This window comes from Thermobia domestica, chromosome 1 (genome assembly GCF_964235325.1).
Source record: "Thermobia domestica chromosome 1, izTheDome1.hap1.1, whole genome shotgun sequence".
NCBI lineage: Eukaryota > Metazoa > Arthropoda > Insecta > Zygentoma > Lepismatidae > Thermobia > Thermobia domestica.
The window spans coordinates 74737144-74762309 of record NC_137454.1 but is presented as its reverse complement, the minus strand read 5'-3'; the positions used below and the strand labels follow the sequence as shown (position 1 = coordinate 74762309).

General features: G+C 37.3%; 1 protein-coding gene across 4 annotated transcripts in view; it reads right to left on the bottom strand.

The window, feature by feature from the left end:
* Positions 1-987: 987 nt before the first annotated feature.
* The window catches only part of LOC145666187 (uncharacterized), a 42732-nt gene continuing 18553 nt past the window's right edge, over positions 988-25166 (bottom strand). For 2 of the 4 annotated variants that reach the window (XR_014127701.1, XM_081733257.1), the window contains exon 2: positions 988-1529. Coding sequence is in view for 2 of the 4 variants with exons in the window: in XM_081733257.1 (XP_081589383.1) it covers positions 1308-1529 (222 nt within the window). In the remaining 2 variants the exon portion in view is untranslated. Of the gene's footprint in view, positions 1530-11534; positions 11623-20099; positions 20243-25166 lie in introns of those variants that run through there. The other 2 variants (XR_014127700.1, XM_081733261.1) reach the window with 2 other exon arrangements.

The window sequence follows — 25166 nt, the reverse complement described above, 5'->3', positions numbered from 1 at the left end:
GTGTCTGCTTGCGTTCCCTTCTGGCCCGAAGTCAAATCATGTGGAACCCATCGACCCAACTTGTAGTGCTTCCCAAGTTGATGAAGGTACTGCTGAATGGTTTCTCTACTCACACTGAATTGTACTCCCAGTTCCTCACATGTCTGGCCACTGTTTAACTCAATTGCTGTTTGAAGATCTTCATTTTGTACATGTGTTGGTTTCCCGGCACTTGATGCATCTTCGAGTGTTTCATCACCGTCCTTAAACTTGTTAAACCACCGCTGCACTGTCCGCGTAGTTACAACACCATCACCAAAGGCCTGGTATATCTTCCGCCCCCCTGAAGCGGTGTTTGACCCCAGTTTTAAGTAGTATAGCATACACGCTCTTATGACGCTCTCTGGAGGTCCCATGTTCAATCTGTCCTTACGCAAGTTCACGGTGTAACTGAACTGCCACGACCAGGTAGTTTGTTGAATATACCCACACCAACAACTGACCTTCGCCTTATCTCCATTCGCATTCAACTCATGGTGTGACGGCTAATTGAACACAGACGTCCACAAAAAGCGACAGAACTTACTTCGTTTCCTTTACACATTCTACGCGACATTTTAAGGCTCCCTCGATCAAACTTTGATATCCATCATAAGAAACAACATGTAACTTCTGTTTTCTATGTTTCTCACGTGCTTACTGTTCCATAGCTCTTCTATATACAGTATATATAAGAGAAAGAAAAAAAAGTTGACATATTTAGTGAGAAAAGAAAGAGAAGGGAGAAAATAACATTAACAGCCTCATTAATACTTTACAAATAAATGATGATGTTTCGATACTTCCTGTCTCACCGCGTCTCTTTGGGTCACTTGTCTATCCAGATCACTGGTTAATAGATCTAACGGGTTTCGGGAACGAGTTATAAAATTCGTTATCTGTTTTATCACGTTGACCATATGCTTATAAATTTTTGAACTTAGAAAGCTAATAGGTTAGACTCATAAATCATTTTTATTCAGTTTTCTATAATTTAAAATTATTGACATTCAACATAGATCAATCAGCAATTTCAAAACAAGTTTACAAGAAACCTTCCGTCACAAGTTCTGTACATACATCCTTCACGTGCGTGTACACTAAAACTACTGAACATGTTAACAATACTACATGTTAGGTTTCCTTCGAGTTGCTCACAGAAAACTGTTATACACGCGTAGGTTATTTTCTGATTCGTTTATTAAGTTATAAGTCAAATTAAAATAACAAATAAATTTCTCAAATAATCTTCTTTTCACACCCCTCGTTATATTGTATTCCACTTATTGTCACGGACGATGCCAAGGTCCTCTGTGACTTGGTGGGTATCTTGGATAGTGGTGCTGGTCGCGATGGTTCCAGTGCTGATCACGGTGTCCAAAACCTCCAGGACCTCTGTGTGGACCTTGGAAAATTTGCCTTTCAACCCTCTGATTTCTAGGTGGATCAATTATTGTATCATCTCCCACAGCAAATGTAGTTAATAGCAGTAGCGATAACAGCGTGATAACCTGTGGATGAAAACAAAAATTAAGTTTTCAAAACATTGAAATGTAAGTTGTGAAGATGCATTAGTGCTTCTTTGACATACACATATTCATAGATAGGCTAAGACAGTTTATAGCCTACTCATTAATTTCCTCTTATGTGGTATTTTGTTCTGTAGTTTATAAGTTCATACAGATCAAGAATAAATTTCAACAAAAGCAAAATAAATGTACTCTTGATTTTACAGAACATCGTGTGTGAATAAAAACATCAGTTCGCAAGCTCAGAAGTCGTCATATACATACGTTTCATTGCATGGTAATGTTACACAAAATTAGGCTACTACCATTTGTTATGCCAATATTACTAGTCAGGACCAGAGTTTCAAGTATTCACGTCCGCATGGTGGGACAAGGGGGCAGTTCACCAGCCCTGGGTTTTAAAAGCGGGTTCAGTTCTTCGAAATACATGTCAGGACATGATAGATTTCCTAACTTACACACAAGTGTATTTAATAGAAATATTGTGTGTAAATAATCGTTGTTCACATGAAGCATTGTGTGCGTGTGCATGAAGATGTGTGTGTGAAAGTGGAAGAACTCCTAGAAAATCCACGCACACGGTGTTTGTTCATTACAAAGCTCACTTGGCGCAAGCTGGAACCGAACCAAAAACCCCATGCATCACAACACGAAAAATCTTTAAGCATTAAATAAAGGGCTTGATGCAATACAAACATTTTATTATTTATTTATTTATTTACGAGTATTTAATAATTTATTGTAAAATTGCTGCAAATACAATCTGTCACGAAAATAAATGTTCTCATGTTTGAGAGTCTGGCATTCCTGCTCTGACTGATGTGGAGATCATGACAATTAAATCAGTCAAATCTAGAGTTTGATGGGAAGAGATAAGAAAAGTATGAAGTACTCGCTTAAGAGAAACAGAAGTAGTAAATACAAATTATGCATGGTAGAGATAAATGACAAGAATATAAAGGAAATGCGAAAGAATCAACAAAGCAAAGAAAAGCGTAGAAGATTTGAAGAAGTGGCATATATTGGAACAGCCTGGAAAGTCGACAATGAGGACGCTTTGATAGTAAAGTGGTCGTGGTCTAATGGTCAAGACAACAGAATACCAATCCAAAGGGCAGCAATTCATACAACGAACATTGTTTTAACTTACGGTTTTTGCGATGCATGATAGACGATGCCAAACGCTTGACTGTTTTAGACTAAGGACTGAGTGTATATAAGAATGAAACCTATAGTTTACCATGACTTTCGAACCACTCTGACTCACCTGGAATCGAACCCGGGGCGAAGGTTATCAATTGCAATATGGAAACGACCCAAATTCAAGAGGTCGTTTTACATAAATTACTTGGGGGATCGAAAATTGTTTTGCACAACTTAAAAGTCCACAAAAGATTGTGATACCTAACCAAATTTCTTTTTTAAATTTCCATATAAGCATCATATGGGTATCATATCTCACAGAGGGACATACAGTTAGTTGATAGTGAATTTCAAATTATCTACATACAATAGACTATTATCCACTGCTAGCTGCATCTCTCATATAAACATTTCTAGTTTCCCTGTATATATTTTAGCCAATAACCGTATACAATGTCTATGAAGGCTATTTTGGTAAAAGTAAGGGAACTTGTAAGCCCAAATTTCACACATCCATACTATTATCATATTTGTAATGTGTTTCTCTGATAGAAAAGGACCTTTTTCATATATTTTAAGGGATACGCTTCAGAATTGTTCTCTTATAACTATTTGCATAGAGCACATGTATTAGGCGTCACATATTTAAATACTTGAGAAGTTACTCTACCTTCACATGATGGATCATTCTAAACTAAAATTCCAGATCGGTTCCTCTCTCTATGTGAAATATTTTTTTTTGAAACACAGAATATCAATTCAAAATAAAGAAATGGGCTACTTCGTCTCAACGGCCTTTTACCTGTCATTGTGGATGTGACAACAAAGCACCAACCTCTAACTGTGCTTGTTCCATTTATGCGAACTGATTATATTTATGCGAAACATTGAGTAATAATATGTAAAAGTAATAAAAAACGACCTAACGACCGATATTTGTGTCCAATCTATGGTTTTCGGGGATGCTGACTGGGATGAATAGTGACGTTCTAGATGCCATTTAACTCCAAGTTCAGCCTATATTGGCATGAAGGGTGATAATTGGGGATTGAAAAGAAGGCGACATTACGGATAAGAACATGAAAATAAAATGACGTTTTCAACAGGGGAACGAGAACTTCTTGTTCACATATCTAGCGTTGTTACTCTTGTAATTATATAACTGAAAAGCGGAATTCTACAAACGATCGTGAATAAAGTGAATGAATACTTTGGTTTAACGTCACACGGTATTTCAACTAATGCCAAAGAAGATGAGATAAATGCAAGAGACTGATGATCGATGAAAGTGGCAGAATGATGCAGTGGCACAAGTGGGAGAATTCCGAGAAAATCCACGGTCACAATGTTGGACCAGCACAAAACTCGCAGGAACGAATACCGTGCCCCAACAAATAACCATATCAATAGAGATGCGGACAATAAAACAGCATTATTAAAATTTGGTGTAATCACCGCGCACTATAAATACGACATACATTCGCTCCTGCTTGTTCACAACAAGTGAAAAAAATAATAATCTAGGTTACTTTTAACCAGCGGCGTAGCGTAAGAGAACGCCGGTATGCCCGGCATCCCCTCTTAATAAGAAAAAGTACGTATTTCATTATATATAAATTGTTTGCTTGTATTTATCACAATTATTTCCACTGCAATTCTCTCTCGACTTACTTTGACAAGAGGAACCTACGCATGCGCGTCGCTCGATGCACATTTTCTGTCTTTCCTCCTGTCGTATGCTATTTTCCTCGGGCTTCCAGGCCTACTGAAAGCATCGGGGTTTCGTCTGCTTTCTGTTGAATGGGCATGCGCAATACTTCCCTTCTCACTCCTCCTCATCCCTTGCAACCCTACATTTGCTTTACATATACGCTGGCATATTCAAGTATTTCCAACTGTATATATTTTGAACTAAGCTATAATTTCTGAACAGAACGTACGAGCCCTAATATAAAGGAAATAGAACAAAACGAAAATGGTTAGTTCAACGCATTTTTGAAGCATGCCGGTTATGTAAATAATAGTATTAAAATAGTTATGCCTTAATCACAACTAAATGCATCGTAATTGTAATCTTCATCGTAAAGGAGCTCAAAGACACAGGCATAAATATAAAGCATTCTGTAGAATTACGATCACCGATCTGGTAGGATAAGAGAGCCACCACTCCCCGTCACTCGCAAAGATTGTGCCAGGGCCCTTCAGTCATTGGCACAAATCTCGGGGACATAAGGGGAATATGTTGCCTACAATCTTGTCCACCCCCCCCCCCCAATAATCCGATTTGAGATTGTGATGATGATTTCTATCCGACTGCCACAAACGAAACTGATGTCCTTTGACTTGTTTCATTTTTTAAAAAGAATCGTATTCTTTAATATTTCATTGTCATTAATTATTAGTAGTCTATTTTCAACTATTTGTTTAATTCCTGTAACAATTCCTATAATGCTATTGTGGTAATCATAATTTTGCTCAGATAAGAGTATTGTTGCGCCAAATATAGGCCTGATTGATTTTCTTTCATAGTTTTGTGGAAGTCATTATTTGTATTGTTATAAAACAAATGTCCTAAAATTTTAATGTGGATCATTGTGGATGCGTAAGTAGAAACATGTCAATTATTATTATGCATATATTCAAATTTCAGAATGAGCTCACGGCACTGAGTTGTAATAATGATATGTACCACTATTTCATCTATACATCATTTGGTATATAACATACGAGTACAACAGGTTTACCTCAGAAATCTGATTCATCTACTGTAACATGAGTCTCTTCTCCCCTGCCCCCACAATAAGCCTTAAAATGTACCCTCCTGCCGATGTTATAGACAACTCTGCTTCCCTAATCCTCCACAGCATTTTTTTCAACTTCATAAATATTTTGAACATCGTTAAAAAAGGAAAGGATTATGGGAACAGTCTTCCCCATCCCACGAACGTTGAAGACAGATTTGCGCCCTTGACTTCAGTATCTGGATACAGAAACAGGCCCCCAGAGTTGGTTTAAGTGCTTTGTATTTACATCTTCAAATGATATATACAATCAGGCCCATATTCACGAACGGGCGTCTGAGTTGCGGACCCAAGATGATAAATTTCTAGGGGCGATATATATATATATATATATATATATATATATATATATATATATATATATATATATATATATATATATATATATATATATATATTTGAAAGAATGAGATTGATGTGTTGTATGTGGAGAAAAAAGCCGCCCACGAGAAAGAAATGAAGGGAACGATACTGGAAACAATGTTTATACAAAAGTGGGGCCTAGTTTTCTCGTCACAACGGTAGTAGCAAGAATGAGCTGAGACAATTGGTTTTTAAATTCTAACGTAATCCACGCATTCGCTTCTCTATGCCCCACTAGACCTCCAATTAGGGGGGCTTCCTCCTAAATTTTGTATAACCCTATATTTCTATTCGGAATAGCTATGTATTGCTGCTTGCAGTAGTACTATATCGCACAAATGACTAACTTTGGCATCCCCCTTTCGGAATATCGCGCTACGCTACTGCTTTTAACACCGATCATTCCTCGTGTTTTTGAGTATCTGAGTTTCTTCGTAGAAGCTTTAAATCCTTACGAATGTCGACGGGGTCAAGAACACAAATATATTCAGGACGGTTAAAATTTTGGCCATGTTCTTCAGATGGACTCGTACCCCTCAATGGATTACGTTTAGAGGCCGAACGCTCGAGACCACTCGGCTATTGCCACTGGATACCAGAGTGTCAGACTCATAAATAGGGTACAGTTACTTCTAAAAAATAGTACTTTTGATAAATTGCTTCAGCTGAAATTATCTTCTCTACATTGATAAAATGTAAAACTTTCTATGCAGTACAATGGCACAACACTCACTTATCAGTCTAGCTATTCTAAAAGTGTTCATTTTTACAATCGTGTAAATTCTAAAATTTCGGAACTCCTTGATTCACCAAAATTGCATGACATGTTAACAAAGATAATACACTGTAATGATATTATTTGAGTTGATTTTGAATTTAACGCCCCGTTCAGCAGCGAGGCTATATGAGACGTGGACCTAAGTTGTGTCATATTTTTAATCTCTTTCGAAAAATACGTATATTACTTGTAAATTTCCGTATATTTGAAGAAAATGGTCCTTCATTCATTTTTAGCAAATTTTAATAAATGCACACTAGATTTTTTCTGGGGAGTGCAAGCATTAATATTTGGGCCCCTAGAAAAAGTTGTTTTAGGCCCTCAAGCAAAATTCGAAAATATGCCCCTTCTTACCATCTTTCTCTATTTTTTGGCCCCCGAGAGCCTGTGGGCCCTCTCTCACATACCTAGGTCCGTTCCATACATGACAAATTATTAAGGGAACAATATTGACAAATCTCAAGTCATACGAATAAATACTATTTCTAGGGTCCCTAATGGTAGAATTTTTTTACTGAAATGGGTCCACGACTCATTTTTGTTTTATTTACCTTTTGTATGCAGTTTTGTTTATGTAATGTAGTGAGCCTGTTCGATGCTTCATTTGTAATTTTGAGACGGTTCCTTTTTCCGCTCATGTATAATTGTTTATATTAGTATGAGATCGTTGGAATCTGAGGACCCAAAATGGCGCCTTGTTTCGAGTTCGATCCAAAGCCACATCAAGTGTTCGTTTATAGTCCTCGCGGTGCGTGAATGTGCTGCCACCAAGTGAGAAAAGTCAAAAATCAAAACAAGAAGATATCAATTTTTTTGGTAAGAAGGAAAATTAAAAATTTAAACTAGACTCATTCAAGTAAGTAGTTATAATTTAGATATTTTTATTTTAATCGTATATTTTTATTTTACCACATTTAATAAGTGGATAAGTATGTTAAAATTTCCAACATCTTCCGGTATTTAAACCTACCAATTGGAAAATAAGGGGGGCGAAGTGAAGTTATCCTCGCCGGGAGGGGATAGCGTTATTTTCGGTTTGACTATGGCGTGTGTTAACATCTCAGGTAGCTACGGTTGACTGAAACCTTGAAAAAAAGGGGAAACCCACTGCGTTTAATATGTGAGTTATTAGTGAAAAATACAGTTAGGAAGGTGGGGTGAAGGCCTAGAGGACAACTATGAAGTGAGACAGCCATAATTCGAACTACGACAGAATTCCTCTTCCCTGGTGATGATGCACGTGGCTTACCCATAATGGATTAATTCGCAGTCGATGTAACAAATTACAAGGTTTGACCGTTGGTTTCCAGGATTACAAGGTAACATCAATGATTTTTTTTTATTATAATGCGGCTGAAGTAAAATTTTGAAGATCAGTTGTAAAACTGGAAGAAACATGCGACTCGGAAGATTCCAGGCGTGGGGGAAAGTGACTGCTGCCGTCTAAATTTAGTTTCGGACGAATTGGCTGATGTTTTATAAACCGTGACAAACCTTAAAAATTTGAACTAGGAACTAAAAACTCGGTTTTCGAAAATTTATACTTTTTTTATATATCAGATAAAAAGGGGGAGCAAAGATAAGTTAATATATACGCCTGCTTACTGTAAATTGTTTCTACGATGATAAAAGTAACATTATATGAGTTTCTTTAGAGTAATGGAATCTAGAAACATGATTGCTTAACGTAAATCTTTCCGGTCAAGCATGGGTCCCCAGTCGCCTGGGTGATAGAATTCGTCCTTCCTCTCCCTTCACTTCCACTTCCACTTGTTTCGGTTGGAACTTCAAATGTCAAAAATCTACGCTTAGCTTAGCACCTCTCCATATCAAATCTTCGTTCAAATCTCTTTCGTTTTGTGTGAATTTATTTTCTTTGTTTGTTAGTTATAGTAGTTAGGTTAGTTTTAGTATCGTTAACTATTGAGTACCAAAATCTGAAATTGGCTCTGTTGTTTGTGGTTAATAGGATCCTTCTAGTAAACTTTATGTATGAAATTATAAACCTGGGGTGATGTTTAGAACGTTCACTGCTTTCTCTCTCTATCCTGCTGACATGTTATTAATATAAATGCTTGTGATCATGGAATTACCTGAAGCTTGTCCGCTCACCCTGTAGTTTAAAGAAATATTTGGCAGATACGATCAGTAGTTGAAAATTTGTGCTAAACAAAAGTGAGACTGGAGAAGTTGCTATTTAATGAGCCATGGGCAAAGAAATAGTTAAATATATGAAGAAAGTGTGTATTTAGAGACGTGTTGCGCCTGAAATAGACAGATTGCCCGCTCGAAATAAGATAATATTTTATTTCTTCAGTGTGTTCATGTAGGCCCGGCCATTCTCTATCTCCGCCGCTGCCGCTTTCATAGGGTGCTCAGCCATTAGGAAAGCTGTTGGATGAAAATCGTATTCAGATGTGAACCGATTTAATAAGTATGCCGTAAACCCTTGTAATAGTTTTTTTTTTGTATTCCTAATGTATGTCAGCAGGCCAAAGAAATGTTACCCCCCTCTTTCGAATGATGTAATAGTGTTTTTGAAAACAATTGTAAAATTTAATACTAAATTGTGACAAAGTTTAATTTGAGCAACATAGCAATTCATTTTTTTATATAGGTCAACCGATATAAAAAGGGACTTGTATTTTGTTTTATGTAACTCTAAATCTTCGAAATTCTAAAATGTACTTGCACTAAGAATCGGATTGACCAAACGGAGTTTATATTGTACGAAATTAACTAACTAACTATAACCGGAACGAAATTTTTCTTTAGAAATGTAAGAGGTGCGTTAAAAAGTTGTTCTGAGCGCGTAGAAATTGTTGCGAAAGTAAGATTGGTGAAGATAAATTTGGAATTAAGAACATAATTTGGAACTAAATTTTCACTTTTTTTCACTTGCATATAAATATATATTTTTGTTTCACTTGCAATGTGTACTTCAGTCTTTTCCTCCCCGTGCGGGAAGGGGAGCTCTGTCATTCATTTTTTTCTTTCTGTTCTAACAATAAATTTAGTTTGTACTGTATGAAGTAGTAGTCATTGTGTTATGAGATCTGAATATCCCTTAGTTATAAGCTCGATTAACAATATTTGGCAAGTGGTCTTAGAACGAAAGAATTAAATACGAAGGATATTATCAACAGTTACAGTGCTTCACGCAGCGGTCTCAACAGGAGAAAGATCCTGATTCGAAGCGTAGTTTATTTTATTTTATATTTCTTCTTTTTTTTACTTTCCCAAACCTTCCTTTCTTCATTATTGCAGACGTTATTTTATTTCTCTTTTATATTTTAAGTTTTTTTTTTCTTTTTTTTTCGTTGTGCAATACAATTTAAGTTACGGTTGGATAGCCTGGAGTACCTTCAGTACCCAGGAGAGTATTCAACCTAGGCCAAATTCTGAGGAAAGGAGGAAAGCGAAAGAAATCGTAACAATTTCATGTTCATATTGTATACGGAGTCTTGAACATATTGGTCTTAAATTGGGCCCCCTCGAACAGCGGAGAAATTCCCTGGGGGGGGGCAGTTGCTCCCTGCCTCCCTACAAGTTACTGTCCTGTGCACACTGCATTTACTTCTTGTAAGAGGCTTGTTAATGCCAAACCTAAAATATGGTGGCTAATAACTTGGAAACCAAAGATCTCCACTTGGTCAAATTTTAAATGTTGTTAGACCTTAATAAGCTTAATATATGTGTGAAGTACCGCGATGTGCAGACTTGTGGTTCTTTATTTATTGGTTATTTATTGGCTAAGTTTGGCCAAGATCGGAAGGGTTTTATCAATTGTGATTTAGTGAAATCTCTTAATTTCACTCAGTTCAAACCCACATTTGGTGGTTAATATTTCGAGAATAAATGCTCTGCATATAATAATATTTCATAAACGTATATATGCTATATGAGTTCTATTACCATACCAAATTTGGTCAAGACCAGATTGATATTGTCGATAGCATACCACAGCTAATGACATTTTACCAAACCAACCTCAATTTTTATGACCAATAACTCAATCGAACCTCAACCAAAGGCTTACATATCAAAATATTTCATGTTGTATCACCATCCCAATTTTGGCCAAAATAAATGAAGTTCCTTCAATCGCTTACAATATGTTTTGTCCTTCAGATATTGATTTCTTTTAAAACAACAAAAAAATCAAAGGGCGAAAACAAGGCTTTCTATTTAATAAATTTCAATAATGCATCTTATTTTTATTTTGTGATAACTGTGTTTATGTAATTAAAAAGATTTTTAAAAAGTCCACATGTTAATTACGGGGTTAATTGATCCATGTAAATTGAGTTTTCTTTGACCTAGAGACAACAATGTAAAATACAGAAAACTTCATTCAAATCAGAAATTGTTTATGTATTCCACGGTTATACCGTCTAGGCTAAAGGAGATAAGAAGTGAAAAAAAAATGAAATTTAATCTTTAAGTTTTACGTCCCATGGTTATGAGGGCTAGGCTAAAGGAGACGGTGATGATGAGAGATGAGTGAAATGGTGGAATGAAGAAAGTGGGAGCAAACGGGAGAACCCCGAGAAAACCCACGAACACGGTGTTTGTCCACCACAAAGTCTACACGGCGCGAGCTGGGATCAAACCAGGGACCCCAAGCACCGGAGGTGAAAGCTCTACCACTGAGCCACCGCGCCCCCATGAGATAAGAAATGAGTGAAATGGTGGAGTGAAGAACAAAGTGGGGAAACCCGAGGAAACTGACGCACACAGTGTTTGTCCACCATAAAGCTCACTTGGCACGAGCCAGGATCAAACCAAGGACCTTAATCACTAGAGATGAAAGTTGAACCACAGGGCCAACGCTGCCCTAGATAGATAGATGTTGGAGCTAGAATTATCTGCTTCATATTTAATAAAGAAAAGAATACTTACAAGATTCCTATACATGTTTAGGAGATTTCTTAGATAACAGAAGTGGATGAACACAGAAAATTTGCACTACTGACTACTACGTGCGTTACTGAAGATTATTTTATAGTGTAGTAGCTGTTTATTGATGAGCAGTCGCTAGACATTCATGTTAAGTGTAAATAAAAGTTGTACGACTCCATAATAACTGAGGTTTGTTCAAAATTTTATTATATTTGAAGTAATAGTTATTGCTTTGCGTTATGTATACTTTTATAGCATCGCATGTTGTTGAATAATTTAGAGTGTTTGATCATATAATTCTTTCATTTAGTGAAAACTAAATTTCCGAAGAAGGAAAACTATCTGAATACTTATAATGGAAACTTCCGCTCAATGGAAATGTCCACCTGCCTCTTTATTCTGTGAACATAACATAATAGATATAACGGATAGAGGCAATGGAGTTATATAACAATTCAGAAACTAATGTTACATCACGCCATGCGTTGTTAAAACGAGATCTGGATTTGGTATTTGGTGGCATCTGGTATTAGAAACTTCTAAGAAAAAGAAAGGATGGTAAACAAAAGAAAAGAGATTGTTTAAATATTTTTTAAAAAAATAATAATTTTCCAAGGCCAAGCAGATATTCCTAGAAGTAATAGTTTTGTTGGAAATGGAATTTCCGTATGATAATGGTGGTTCAGTACGAAAAAGTTACGTGTTTATACTTTTAATTATTTATTTTTCAGGAACTGGAGCTCCTCAAGTGGCTGTTTATAGGATTTATTTCCTTATTTCTAATTGGTAATATTAGTTCCAAAAATGGTTATACGTATACGAGAATGACAAATATCTTTTTCCATTACCTTGTTAATGTGGTTGAATGTTCGGTACACCACTATTTCTCAAAGATCAATGTTATGAATCGACAGCTGAACAATTCCCACTTCCATCCACCCAAAGCGTTGTAATGTGCTCTTCTTTGACTACTTCCGACTTTATTTTCGAGTCTGGGGTCCCTGATTCAATCCCCGTTCAATCCAAGTGAACTTTGTGGTGGACAAACACCGTGTGCGTGGGTTTTCTCGGAGTTCTCCCACTTTCTTCATTCCACCATTTCACTCATCTCTCATCATCACCGTCTCCTTTAGCCTAGCTCTCATAACCGTGGGACGTAAAACTCAAACATTTCATTTTTTTAAATTTTATTTTCGAGTCGAAATTCTTATGACCGAATATCGAATCTTCCTCTGATGTTCACTATTCGCCAATCTTGCATCGGGGAAAATATTGTTGGTCTCCATAAAATCATGTTGCTGGACGTTACCAATCTTGTCGCGGCCCTTTCCACCAACAAGCTTTCATAGTTCCTTGTCCTTCACTTTCCATATAACGCACTCCGAGTCCCGAACGTGGTCTGCAACCATTGTCAGTACAATTACTCCAGTTAAATTGGAATGTGAGTTTCTATGACACAATAATTATAAAACGACACTTTGTTAACACATTGTACGTACAATATCACCGTGGTCACAAGGTGACACTAGCCTAATTTTCTGTAGCCATCCATTCTATATAGGTACGAAAATACACAAGCTCAACTTTAACACAGTTCAAGTTCTTACACGGGAGGGTCTCACGAGCTGTCGCTGTAATCTGATTACCACATAGCACATCTGATAGAGCATCATGAGAAATGAAAATAAGCAAAATTTAAGGTGCTATAGACCAGAAGGATAGGAGCTAGGGAGCTTCAAAATTTGAATAGCCAAAGAATTATATCATGGAATTATGTATGTTTAAAGTAAATATCTTGAAAACCGTTAAAGCAATCAAAACAAAATTTGCACAATATAATGAGAACAAAATGCCCTATCGCAAACCATAAACAGTGTTGCCATAGGTGAAGCAGTCTTGTCAACTCAGCATAAAAATATTTTGTTTGAAATAGCATTATATACAAGTCTGCACAGATTTAAAACGTACTATTATCACTAAACCTAACAGTGAAGTGTAGTAGTACAGTGTTGCACACTATTGGAGCTACGTGTGCTGAAAATGGTCAATAGAGAAATATGATATGTGACAACAGATAGTAATAAAGGAATCTGGTATTCATACTACGAATTTAGTTCAAAACACACATAGTATAACATAGCAAAATGTCAGCGTGTCACAAAATATTGAGGCATTTGAAAAACGCAATTGACTAATGCCATTTTTACGTCCTGTGTCAGCTCCGAAGCTATATAGGAGTGCAAAGTGGAATCCGAATCACTATGAAAGAGAAAGATAACAATGAAATGTAAGATGGAAAGTACAATAAAAAACATGTCCGAGGCTTGATTGGAACCCGCGATGCCCAATATGTCGGTTGTCTAGCCTTCTAGACCACACCGTTATCCGGTCCGACTAAAAACGAAATGAGGTAGTAATAAAATAATTATATTTCGAATGTGAATATGGTAATATTACAGTGTACAAACATAATCATATGGTACGTAGGAGAGGAAGTAAAAGAATATGTTACTTAACACGAAAGACACAAACCAAGAAAGTACTCTTCCAAATATTGATAAGATAACCTGGAGAAAAAGTTTACATAAATAGAAAACACGTGTTTCTTTCCTCGCGTGTATCATTTTGTTTTCACAAGTTGTCTGCTTATCCATAGGGGCTACAGAAATATATTGCAAAATACTCACTTTTTTCTAATGCATTCCTTTGTTACCCTTTGTTCCCACATAACAGACATCTGCATTGTACATTTTCAGCACACGTAGCTCCAACAGTGTGCAACATTGCACCACTACACTTCACTGTTATGTTTAGTGATAATAGTGCATTTTAAATCTGTGTACACTTGTATATGGTGCAATTTATAATAAAATATTTTATGCTGAGTTAGCAACACTGCTTCACCTATGGCAACGCTGTTTGTGGTTTTTGATAGGGCATTTTGTTCTCACTATATTGTGCAACTTTTGTTTTGATTGCTTTAACGGTTTTCAAGATATTTACTTTAAACGTACATAATTCCATGATATAATTCTTTGGATATTCAAATTTTGAAGCCCCGTATCTCCTAGGCTTCTGGTCCATAGCACCTTAAATTTTGCTCATGTTCATTTCTTATGATGCTTTATCAGATGTGCTATGTGGCAGTCAGATTTTATCTACAACTTGTGGGACCCTCCCGTGTTAGGAGCAAAGGTTCTTGTCCACAAGCTGACAATTTCGAGACCCAATAATCTACAGCACATAAACATTAAACTGTACATGACAGATAAGTTTAGAAAACTTTGCTGAAAACTAAATATTTCTTTTCATTAGATAGCTATGATGTCAAGCACCTTTATTAATATATTATATTTCTGAATTTAAAGTGATTATTTCAGTTCACGAAACGCTATATATTTATCTACAATTAGATACTTCTACGGCGCATATTGAAAATGGGTGAAAATAAAAAAATAATTACATATATCATGCTTTTGAACAAGATACACTATTGTTTTATAAGCGACGCTACTAGGTTGGTATATAGAAATAATCTAAAACAACAGATATTAGTGTCGAATCCATAGTTTTTGTGAACGCAAGGATGAATAGTAACAGTGTTAATGCCAAGTTCAGGTACAATTCCCTTTGACATGAGGGGTCAGAAAGGCTGAAAACAAACTGTCCAAAGTGACTAAGGTTAATGTTGAATCCATACTTTTCGGAGCCAGGAATTCGGCTGATCCGTTTAAAATGACCTTTGAAACACAGTTATTATCCATTTCAATATGGGTGGTTATCGTGCCATTTTGATTAAATGGCGTATACTAGTGGAATAGGGTGTTTCAAAATTCAGGAAAATGTAGAGTATCTTATGAATTTTTATCATTACATTTTCATTGAAATTTGTGACCTAAGAAGGAAAAGGGCTCAAATATATCCCATAAATCTATTATCCCAATGCGGAGAAGGGACATTCATTTAATACATTTACTTCATCAGTATCCTTATGTATTCTTATCATTGGTATGTTATTATTATTTAATTTTATTTAATTTTATTTTGTTCAGTTCATTCTAAGTTTTCTTTCAGGAAATAGATACCAGAATATTCTAGATGCATACAAGGAAGAGTGACAATAGATACACTCATCAGCTGGACCAGCGCCTGGTGAGTATAGAAACTAGTATCAATTAGCAAACAAAATATAGGTAGCGTTTTATAAGACTTCCTATACTTATGCCTAATTTGGAGATCTGAAAAGTGTTACAGTATTCATTATAGGTATGTGCAATGATCTATTATACACTGAATACTCACTGAATTGCGACCACCTATCTAATACTTTGTTGCTCCAGCTTTTGCTCAGAGAACTGCCTGGACATGGTGTGGCATGGATTTTGGTAGTTGTTGATATGTTTCCGTGGGGATCTGACACCATATATTCTTGATGGCATCCCACAAAAAGCCCACAGATATCAGTGCAGGAGTCAAGATGCGAAGAGCTCGTTCCACAACATCCCATAAGTGTTCTATAGGATTAAGATCCGGTGACTTAGGGAGCCAATTCATATGCTACAGCTCCGTGGAATGTTCCTTAAACCAAGCAAGTACAGTTCCGTGCCACCGTGCATTGTCGTCCTAGAAAATGTCGTCCTTGTGTAGGTAGAAGTATTGCAGTGTAGGGTGTACGTGTTTCTCTAACACATGCAGGTACACAACGGTTGTCTCGCTGTGGTTCATGCACACCAACGGTCCCACTCCATACCAACAGAAGCATCACCAAACCATACAGCCGCCCCACAGCCTGTACTGTACGCACTGTGCACGAAGAGTCCATGGCTTTGTGTCTTGGCCCCACACATGCACACGCCTGTCCAAGAGGAGTAGCACAAAAAGTGATTTATAGGACCAACACACCATTTTCCAATCATCTACGGTCCAATTAGCGTGTTCCTGTGCCCAAGCGCAACGAAGTCAGCGGTTACGAGTCGTAAAGAGTGGGTGACGAGTGGGTCGTCTGCTATTGAACTTCATACATCCCAGTATAAGCTGTATAGTTGCATCGGATATGGATGGTGTACATCCACAATTGTATTGGTCACGTAGTTCCCGGATAGGTGCGGTTCGTTTGGTTGTCATGAGCTGTTTGACGTCACACTCATCACGTTTTGAACTTCCGTATTCCCCTGCAGTTCTGTCTCTCTTTGAAACCGTTACCTCTTTTCTTCCCACTCCTTGACACCTTTACTACACAGGAACGGTCACATCCGACAAGTATTGCTGTCTGGGTTATTGATGCACATATTGATCGGATACCCACAATCATGCCCTATTGTACTGCGGATAAATCCTGCCTACCTTCCATTAAAACACTGTGTCGTCTACCAACATGTAGCCTCGAGTATGTTCTTTCTCTGCAATACTACCAATTGGGGTGGTTATGTAATCAGCTTTTCTACTGGCTACTCTTCCTTGTGTGGACGGGTGTTCGCAATTCAGTGAGCACTCAGTCTAGATTTAATCGTTAATATCTGACACACTATTTCGTGAATCTAAAACTATAGCAATTTCATTAATTATGAAGAATATTCCCGTTTTACACTTACTCGATTTCTGGATGCTCTTAATTTTAGAAAAGCAGTAGGGGAACGTGGGGCATAATGGGGAAGCTAAGATATTTGCTTGTATAAATTGGTAACCAATATCTCAATTGCAATATTTTTTGCGGTAGACACGTTGAATATTTATTGTAATATTTCAATAAGCAAATCCTTTCAATAATATTGTTTTGGACCTTTTTGCTTAGCTTATTCCAAAAATGGCTCTTATCCCCATTATGCCCCCTACGTGGGGCATAAGGGAACATTGGGTTTCAGTCAACCCCATTATGCCCCTACCCCATACTGCCCCGTACACTATTACATCTATAATATCCAGCTCTAATATAGACTTATCATTATAAAACAACAATATATGATTACTATTATACAACACAACTTGAATTTTATGTAATATTTATTAGACTCAATAGTCAAATATAACAAAAGATGAGTACTCTTTTAAAAAAATCCTCATAATTACTTCAAAACGTATAAGGCACATTCTGAATTAGGCATTATTAAGAAAAAATAAAAATGTGATCATTGGGAATTGTACTACAAAGTTTACGCAGATTACATCGAATTATTGTCACTTAAATCTTAATATTTCCTGACATCAAATCAACATAAACAAACTTTGAAATTGAGCATGAAAAACTTAAACAAAACTGCGAATTCGAACCTTATATATAAATTTATACGAGGAAATCAAAAATAGACAAGTATACAGTACAACTATTAAGTCTGAAGTAGATGTGAAACATTGGTAGAATCATGCTTTTTCTAACAGAATTTACAATAGTATTCAATTTCATCGTCATCGCTAACAACCCCGACACACGAATTGTGGGCCCACTGATGGCATCTCGTGCATGAAATCCAGCCCTCATTAGATTTGGACCAAAGGTTGCCACAATGAAGACAAGTTGCGTCATAGTCTTCTTCATCAGACGAGCTTGATGACTCTTTAACTAGTTTCCTTTTTCGATCATTCTTTGGTAGGCCTTTGTTTGTTGCGCTATAGTACGTTTATTTCTATACACCTTTGATTTTTTGGAATTTTCTTGAGCTAATTAAAGTTCCTTTTTGTACGGATATGCAGTTAATATGGCTGCTTTACCCCTTTTACGGTTTGTACGTTTTGTCCCTTGCTTAATTTTTGGAATAGCTATTATGTTTCGAGGTGAAGCAAAAGGAAAACTTGATGTTGATGGAGTTTGTTCTTTGTAAGAGCATCCGGGAATTTCTGCGTCAATAGAAGATTCAGATGTATTCGACTGTACGCTTTCTGCGTGTGGTTTGAAGAGGGATTTGCTAGGTGCAATTAGTGTAGGGTTTTCATTTCCTACTGACTCAGTGACGTTTAGGCCTATGTCTGTTGCATCTGCAGGTAGAAAGTCTTCATCTGTAAACACGTTCATGTCCAAAGGCCAAATCCCAGTTTTCTTGAAGGCGTTAATTGCGTTCAGCATTGATGCTGCTCGCAAAAATGCAGGGCCAAAGAGTTGAGAGATGACTTGGAGCGTAACAACTTTTGGGTAATTGGTTCTAATCCATTTTCTAACCTCATCTTCATAGAACTTGCTGAGTGGCCTCATAAAGCCGACGTCAAGGGGTTGAAGTCGGTGAGAGCAATGAGAAGGCAGACAAAGGAAAACGACTCCATTTTCTCTTGCCATGTCAATTAAGTCCAAGTTTTTAGTGTGGGCGCTATGACCATCCAGAAGAAGAAGAACTTGTTTACTTGTAGATGCTCCTGAAAACATTAGGAATTTCTTGAACTATTTGAGAAAGAGTTCTTTTGTAATCCATCCAGTAGCGCTAACTTTTGCCCATGATCCAGGTGAAAGGCCCATCTCAAATTCCTGCTGCATCCTTGCTCTAGGATAAATCATCATAGTTGGCATGTAAGCTCCAGCAGCTGAACAACAAATTACTGCAGTAACCGTTTCTCCTCTCTCTGTTGAAGTTACAGCTCCAACTTGACGTTTCCCTTTTTCTGCGACAACCCTTATATGTCCTTTAGGATTCACGGTTATTCCGGTTTCATCTACATTATAAATACTTTCTGCAGAGAGATGATGTTCATCAATGACTCCAGCTAAAAGCTCAAAAAACTTGGAAACAGCTACCTTGTTGAACCACATCGCGCGAGCTCCCGATGTAGATTCTGGTTTACGAAGTGTTATTTCAGGGTGACGCTTAATAAATCCTCTTAACCAGTAACTTGCTGAGTGGCCTCATAAAGCCGACGTCAAGGGGTTGAAGTCGGTGAGAGCAATGAGAAGGCAGACAAAGGAAAACGACTCCATGCTGATTATTGTTGAAAGGGAATTGTTGAATTTTGTTTCTTTCTGCCAATTGAAACGCTAATTCTCTCAGTTCATTGCCAGTTAGACCAAAAAGTCGCCTCTCCATTTTCACTAAATAATCTACTAACTCGCATTCCTGTTCATAAGTAAACACAGGCTTGAAATGTCCCATTTGTTTCAGGAAAGATCCAGAATTTTCTCGTCTCTTGTTACAACACCGCTCCAGCGTAGTCTGGGGAACGTTGAACTGCCGGGAAGCTTTATAATATCCCATTTCACCACGTATTACACTCTCGATGGCCGCCTTCATCTTTTCTTCCTCCCAACTTTGCCTCGTTGATTTCCTTTTATATGTGCGAACCATCCTAAAATGACAGCAAACAAGAGCTTATGCAATCCCAGCATTAACAAGAAATGTTTCGAGCTGGATAGTAAACTACACAATCGATACTCTTACGGGGAATAATGGGGTAATGGGGCAAAATGGGGTGGTTCCAATACCGTTTTGCCCCACCCGTTTTGCCCCAGATGAGTTCTAGTGTTAAATCAACGAGTATCTCTGTTACAACCTACAATCCGTAAACCTCAAAAACACACAACAAACACAGAAGAAATATTCTTTCAACATATCAATAGTTTAAAAGTGTGTAAAAAATAACTTGCCTTACCTTGACAAAAGAAAAATCCCAATGGTTATATGCCACAGCTCGAAAACAAAGAACTGACGCACAGCACTGTTCCTTTTCAACTGATAAGAACGCTACTCATGCGCGACAGCCCTTCGTCCTTGAGAATGTTGTTTAGGTACATATCGCTAGATTGCAGTAAATTACAGTTCGTAAAATACCGATACCCCGTTATGCCCCCCTTCCCCGTTATGCCCCACGTTCCCCTAACTAATTGTTTAACTATAAATTAAGATATTGGTTGTAATATCTGCTAATTTAACGGTTGAAATATATGTATTGTCTATTTTAGTTCTCCTCTTTGTCACGAAGACCTATCTATTTGTAACATTGTGCTTGTTTGTGATTCGTTCTGTGTGGTATTTGGAGTGTGTGTGTGTCTTCAAATTTAATGCGTTGAAAACAGCGGAGGGGAGGGAAATAAAAATAATAAAAAACAGTAGGAAAGTACTGAAAATGTTTCGTTGGCAGTAGGAATTAGTTTTTCAGCAGATGTATTCAAAACCAAGTTCCTTTGGAATTTTTCTCAGTATACCTAGAGTCTTCACACAAAAGCATGATATATAAATATAATCTCATTTACCGAAATTAATTATTGTCTAAACTGTCAGTACAGACCGGAACAGTATTACCCACACTAGAACTCATTACTGAAACCTCACTTCTGTTTTCTCTCATGTAAATACTGCACAGTCGAGCTTCCTAGGAGCTTATGCCAGATTACAATACATCCAGGTAGTTCTTTTTAATTACAAATATATTATACATAATTACAAATATATATTATTGTTTGAATAATAATAGTAGTAATAATTTAATATAGAGGACGGATGAGCGGGTGGAGGTCGGATACCTTCTTGTCTTTAAGAGAGGAAACTGTTCTAAAAGGCGGATGAAACACTATTTGGTCAACGGCATGGAGATATGGAAAGGAAATGGGATTACTACCACGTTGTCTTTTTCCCAGGATGGACGAAGGAGGGGAATAAATAAATATGATAGTTCTTCCTGAGGTAAAACATTCCGGAGGCAAAATAGTCCCCCGTTCGAATCTCCGAGTGGGGACTACTACGGGAAGAATCATCAGAGGAGAAAATAATAATAATAGGTCTAATAACTTCAATTTCAGCATAAGAACCTGGAACGTACGAACTGTACGACTTGCGGGTAAACTTGAAAATTTAAAAATGGAAGTGGACAAATGTAAACTGGATATAGTGGGCTTGAATAAAGCAAGATGGCCAGGTAAAGATGAGATACTGTAGTATCGAGAAATTATAGAACATACTATTCGGGTAGCAATAAGGCCGAGAGTGGTGTCACGATAACACTGAAGAACGAAGTAGCAAAAAGTGTAGAAAAAAATAATAAAAGTGGAATGCTGCAGTCACTGCTTGATGTTTGTAAAACTATGTACAAAACTGGTGGATATTGTGATAATACAAGTGTATATGCCAACAACAGACCATGGTGACAATGAAATAGAAGTAATGTATGATGAGATTAGTGACATATTGCATCACGAAGGAAGAGGTAAGTTCAACGCCATAGTAATGGGAGACTTCAACAGCGTAGTAGAAGGAGCTGCGAATAAGGTAATGGGACCATTTGAATAGGTAGAAGAAACGAACGAGGTCAAATGCTTATCGATTTCTGTGGGCAACATGATCTAGTTGTGATGAACACGTGGTTTAAGAAAAGGAAAAAACAAGCTATACACGTGGAAAAATCCAGGACACAAGAAACGCTACCAAATCGATTACATTCTTCTGAAGCAGTTTCAGGAATGGTGTACGAGAAGTGAAGACACTGCCAGGAGTGGACATTGATTCGGATCACAATCTACTGGTGGGGCGGAAGTGCAAACCCACTTGGTGGTTAAAATCGATCAAGAAAATGAGAGAAAAAATCGAAAATGAAACTTAGAGCGACTAAGAAATATCGGTGATGATGTAAAAGAAGAAATTGAAGAAAAATTCTGTGAAATGGGCTGTATGGTCGACAATATAAAAAATATTGTGGAAAAGTTAAACAGATTCTACTTGACACACTCCACAATAACATTGGCAGGATGGAAAGAGCACCGAGAAAACCATGGATAACTGAAGCGATGCTTAAGAAGATGGAGGAATGCAGAAGGGCGAAAAACATGGACATCAAGGAGTACAGGAGGCTGAATAATGAATTGAGAAGAGAAACGGACAAAGGCAAAGAAACGTACTTGGAGCAGACATGTGGAGAAATAATAGAGCTTCAACGGCGCGGCAGATATGATCTGATGAATCAGAAAGCACAAAAAGTGAAGGAAAAGCTAGCAAAAGTACAAGAACGTTAGTCATCAAAGATCAACAAGGTAATGTAATCACTGACCATCAAAGAATCCTTAGAATTCTAGAGGAATATATAAAAGACCTGTATGATCAGAAGAACCACCCCACAGATATTGCGATCGAAGCAGAGGAAGAGGTGGATGGTGATGTGAAAAAAAAAAAAAAAAACAGCATATTGAAAACTGAAGTAGTACAAGCAATCAAAGACATGAGAAGGAGAAAGGCCACTGGAGACAACGACATACCAGTAGATTTGCTCAAGGGATTAGGAGACAATGCAATTAAAGTGCTTACTTTACTTATTAACAAGATCTACCTGAGTGGAGAATAGCCAAAGGATTTTCTTGATGTTACAATGATTGCATTGAACAAGAAAAAGCAAGCAAAGAAGTGCAGCAATCACAGAACCATTAGCCTGATTTCCCACACTGGAAAAGTATTGCACGCATACTGAACAGTAACATACTGAACGCTGAACTCTGAACATACTGAACGCTGGAAAGAAAGATAGATGCGAGGTTAGAAGAGGAACAATTTGGATTCCGCAAAGGAAAAGGCACCAGAGATTATATTGGATTGATGAGAATTATATCAGAAAGAATTCTTGATGCAAGGGAAGAGTTGTGTTTGTGCTTCATCGACTGCCGAAAAGCTTCGAAGCGGTTTAATCGGACGAAACTTCTAAAAATACCTAAAGAAATCGGAGTCAACTGGAGAGATCGACGACTCATTCAAAACCTGTACACAGGACAACGAGTGAAGCTGCGCTTGAATGAAGGAGAAACCAATAGTGTGGAGATTGGAAGAGGAGTCAGACAAGGATGTAGTTTGTGGCCCCAATTATTCAACATTTACAGTGAACATTTAATGAAGGAAGCATTAATGGGAATTGGATATTTCAAGATTGGAGGGCAGATCATTAACAAGATCAAGTATGCAGATGATACGGTTATAATAGCTAAAACCGAAGGAGGACTACAGGATATGATTGACAAGATAGTTGACACTGGAAAACGGTATGGAATAGAAATTAACATCGAAAAGTCGAAAGTCATGAGAATATCCCGTGGAAACACGCCCTTACGGATCAAAGTAGAACAAAGAGAACTTGAAGAGGTCGATAATTTCAAGTATTTGAAAAGTACTTTGACGGGAGATGCTTACTGCACCAAAGAGATCAAGTCAAGAATTGCCATAACTAAAGAAGCATTCAACAAGAAAAGATCACTCTTAACTAGCAGGCTCGTGGATTGGAATGTATGGTCCAGAGATTTGGACATTACGGATGTTAGAGAAGAAATATTTGGAGAGCTTGTAAATGTTGTGTTGCAAGAAAATGGAGAAGATAAAATGGACATAAAGAGCAACAAAACAAAGATGTTTTAAGACGGATAGGAAAGAAGAGGGCACTTCTAGCCACCATCCTTGAATGTCAATTGGATTGGACGCATCTTGCGAAGAAATTGTCTTCTTCACACTACCATAGAAGAAAAGATGGAAGGGAAGCGTGGAATAGGAAGAAGATGAACACAACTGATCGATGGTTTCAAAAAAAGAAGAAAATATTGGGAGTTAAAAGAGGAAACTAAAGATCGAGAAACATGGAAGAAACATTTCCAGGCTCAAATCTAAAATTGAAAAAAAAAAAAATCTCATTAATCCCAGGACCTGCCAAAAGGCAGAATTTTTAATAATAATAATAATAATAATAATAATAATAATAATAATAATAATAATAATAATAATAATAATAATAAGAAGAAGAAGAAGAAGAAGAAGAAGAAGAAGAAGAATTTGTTGTAAGTATCCTTTCTAATTTTATACAAGTTCTGGTGTAAGAAAAATCAGAAAAGTGTTCCCAATGATCTGACCCCAGCGTAACATTAGAAGTTAGGATCCGGTGGGGGGGGGGGAAATGAAATGAAATATTTGAGTTTTACGTCCCACGGTTATGCCGGTTAGGCTAAAGGAGACGGTGATAATGAGAGATGAGTGAAATGGTGGAATGAAGAAAGTGGGAGGAAACGGGAGTACCCCGAGAAAACCCACGAGCACGGTGTTTGTCCACCACAAAGTTCAATTTGCGGGGGCTGGGATCGAACCCGGGACCCCAAGCACCAGAGGTGAACGCTCTACCACTGAGCCACTACCACTCTACCCAGGAGATGGCTCAGTGGTTCAATGATACAGCGCTTACTTCTCGTGAGTGGGATCCCTGGTTCGATCCCAGGCCAAGTAAATTTGTGATAGATAACATCGTGTCCCTGGGTTTTTCTCGGAGTATTCCCGTTTCCTCCCACTTTCTTGTTCCACCACTTCTTCCATCATCATTCACTTGTCTTAGTCATCGTCTCCCTCAACCTAAACAGCATAAAAGTGTGACGTTAAACCAAAAAAGAAGTCAGTACTTAGGCATTTTGATGTTCGTCTTGAGAAGACAGAATTTATGTATACGGAGAAAATATACGATGAGTCATTCTTCTTAGCATGTACTCAGCAAAAACTTTTGCATGTGCAGAATTTTGTGTTGAGGTTGGTCATTGGTTTATAAGTGTCTACTCGAGTTTATTTCTGTTGTTTGTGAATATTCGATTGCTAGGTTAGGTCGTAACGTCCAATTGTTTTTTTCAAAAATAATAATAATTATTATTAATAATAATAATAATAATAATAATAATAATAATAACATCCAAAAGCGATTACTCAGTGCAGATCCATA